This window comes from Lottia gigantea (assembly GCF_000327385.1).
Source record: "Lottia gigantea unplaced genomic scaffold LOTGIsca_67, whole genome shotgun sequence".
Lineage (NCBI taxonomy): Eukaryota > Metazoa > Mollusca > Gastropoda > Lottiidae > Lottia > Lottia gigantea.
Genome location: NW_008710284.1, coordinates 1,056,070 through 1,059,114, shown reverse-complemented (window position 1 = coordinate 1,059,114; position 3,045 = coordinate 1,056,070). Strand labels below are relative to the sequence as shown.

Below are 3,045 nucleotides of genomic sequence, written 5' to 3'. Positions count from 1 at the left end.
TTGGCTGTACAGACGAACTGATGATGGTTCGTGATATCGAGGCAGGTCGGTCATGTGGTATCTATGGCTTAAACTAGAGGCAAGACTCGTCATTGGTAGTAAAGCTGGTGGTTGTGTTGGTGAGGTCAAGGCTCGTAGCACTGCTGAGTTGCCATCATAAGTCGAGAAGCTCGGCAATGGCTTAGTTTCGAGCACTGAAATTCAACAAAATGGAGGTTAAGCAACTCTGTTCCGAATGAGCTTCACACAGACTACTCAAAAATAAAAGACTGGTGTTGCAAGAAGAGGCAAGAGTACTGAAGTCCAAGATTTTACGCTCACCTGATGCCTTTAGACGACTTATTGACAAGATATCCGTTATTTAAGACCAACAAAAACTACAAAGTAAGAGTACCCGTCTCTCAATTCAGATTGTCCATGCTAATTAAGTTTTCAAAATGAACTACCTTGATGCGCCTCTGACCGCTGTAGAGTTAAATCCAAGAGACCTTGGCTCTGATTGGTTCTATGCTGATGCAGCGCGCCCTGGTGACTGGATGGTAAGCTAAGGGGAGGTAAGGTTTGTGTTGGTTCACTCGGCACATGACGTTGTTGGTTGTCTTTAGGTGATGTTTTTAGTTTTGAAGGTGTTCTGGGTTTCCGCTTTCTGGTTTGGATTCCATCTTTTTTCATGGACATTGGTCGGTTCACCTACAAAATAGCAGAGATCTTCTATACTATAATTCCAATGTTCTGCAAACTGATCCGTCTAAAAGTTATTGGCAGTTACTTTGGAAGTCGAAGAAGAGTTGCCTTATTGAACTGTTCTGGCAAACCTCAAAGAACATGACATTTCCTTACCTGATGGAGTTTATAGTATAGACCACAAGCGTTACACACTGGTTCGCCTTCAGCATTTCGTCTCCACAGAGTTGTCGTACTTGTCATACAATTGGCGCATGCCAATCCCATTCTCCGACTATTTCCGGCTTGCTGAAATCCAGAAAACAGTAAGTGACACCCTTTCAGATTTCTTATGCCAATGTAGTTCGTATGTTGGATCACCTTTAGCTAATTTATCATTGAGAAGCTTTGTATAATGCTTTTTGTCGCGCTATGATGCAGCTACCGTAATTACTCGGAGAGTCTCTAATAAGTGATACATGTTATAACAGTTTTGATAAGTTATTAAGTTAGTTGTACCTTATCTAAGAACTTCCTTGGTCTATCTTCCTCTACAGCTGATAACTGAAAAAATTCAAGATTAGTAATTGATTAATTAAAATAAATAAATCAATGAATTATTTAGTCCAAAGTACAATTATTTAGAATGATAAAAAAAAATTAAAAGATTTCAAACTTTGAAAGTTTATAAAACTGTTATCTGAGATATATTATTTGTGTCATTTTCCTTGTAAATACGCTATCAATGTATAACCCATATATATTATCTTTCTGTCTCTAGGATAATTTTACAACTGGCCTAATCCTGTAAAGATAATCCCTTCAGTCAATATCACTTAACCCTTAACTTGTGAACCTTTAGTCCCTAGAATACAACACCGAAATATCATAACTGAGCCAGTAACCTTCAAAATACAAGTACCATAGGTTAAGTACTGGTGGTCTATAACTGACTGAGTTTGATAACTTTATGGGATTATTTAGTTGAGCTCTTGTCAATAAACTTATTCAAAATTCGCAAGAATATTTAAATTTATTCAAATAATTTAATCAAAAAATGTAAAAAATGTGAAAAAAATGAATAGACTGAATTGAATTATGTATGTGTATAATGAAATAAATTCAAATATAAAATAAATTGAATTGAATTGAATTGAATAACTGGAATGAATAATTAAATGAATCGAATACAATAAATGCATTTAATCGGAGAGTTGATTTGAATATTTGGAATTCATTAAATAAATAGACTTAGTTAACTTAAATAAATTGAATAAATTGAATACATTAATACAAAATAAATATTGAATAAATGAATTGAACAAAATAAATATTGAGTTAATAAATTGAATGAATCAAATACACTAAATGATGTAACACTAACTAACATAAACTGTTTTCGTACTTAAAGAGTCAAATCGAGAAACCAATCAAACTACTCCTGTTCCTTATTTTATACTTAAACCACAATCCAACGACTTTCAAAATTAAAGGTAAGGCACTCAGAATTCCGAAATTTTCATTTAAAATTAAAACCAATCAAAATTCCAAACCTTCCATTCAAAAATCAAATCAAAGTCACCTTGCTCTCACAAAATTATTTCGTATCCAGATAGAATAGATTCTGTATAGGATTAGATTTAGGTCGAATCTAGTTGACAACTTGTACCTGAGTCAACATAATATAATTTATATTTATGGTTTTATTGGTTGTCATAAACAGGTAATTGTTAGCTCGATGTCAACCTTCATTTCTTGATCTGTGTTTAGATATATCGTGTGGCTCACAAGACAACGTTTAATGTTCTTAGGTTTTCATGGGCTATATTTATCCAGATTGACAAAGAAATTCATTAGCAAACAGATCTAAATGATACTGACCCTTTCATGGGCAGTCAAAAACAACCAAGAACAATTCCGACCAGGGATCTTCCCAGAATTTAAGAAAAACCCAAACTTACCGTTCTGTTTTCTGTTAGATTAGGTTTACTCTCAGGTCGGCCATTGGCAGCCATTTTGTGGTAAATGCCACAGGCGTTACATATATAATGCCCGGTGCCATCCCTTCTCCACAGGGGAGTTGACATCGCCCCACACACCACACATTCCCGACCCTCGGAGTAAAAATCATCATTGGCTGAAATGAATAAATTAATTTAATAAATGAATAAATAAAATAAACGTATGAATAATTTCATTGATAATAATTTATTTTCTACCATAATTTGACTTAATTAAAAATTAATGAATTTATGCACTGATTAATTTCACGGATAGTCAAATATACATGAATAATTTATTAATTATAGCCTAAATGGAATAAATAAATAACTAACTAAATAAATGCAGATATGTATTAATAAATTTATGCATACAACAGGA

General features: G+C 33.6%; 1 protein-coding gene across 1 annotated transcript; it reads right to left on the bottom strand.

Moving 5' to 3' along the window:
- Positions 1-618: 618 nt before the first annotated feature.
- Positions 619-2,777, bottom strand: LOTGIDRAFT_78934 (hypothetical protein; the record flags this gene model as incomplete). Its single annotated transcript, XM_009064967.1, has 3 exons — positions 619-690; positions 841-972; positions 2,625-2,777. Coding segments are annotated over 3 exons (357 nt in total), but the record flags the coding sequence as incomplete, so codon positions are not given.
- Positions 2,778-3,045: the final 268 nt, after the last annotated feature.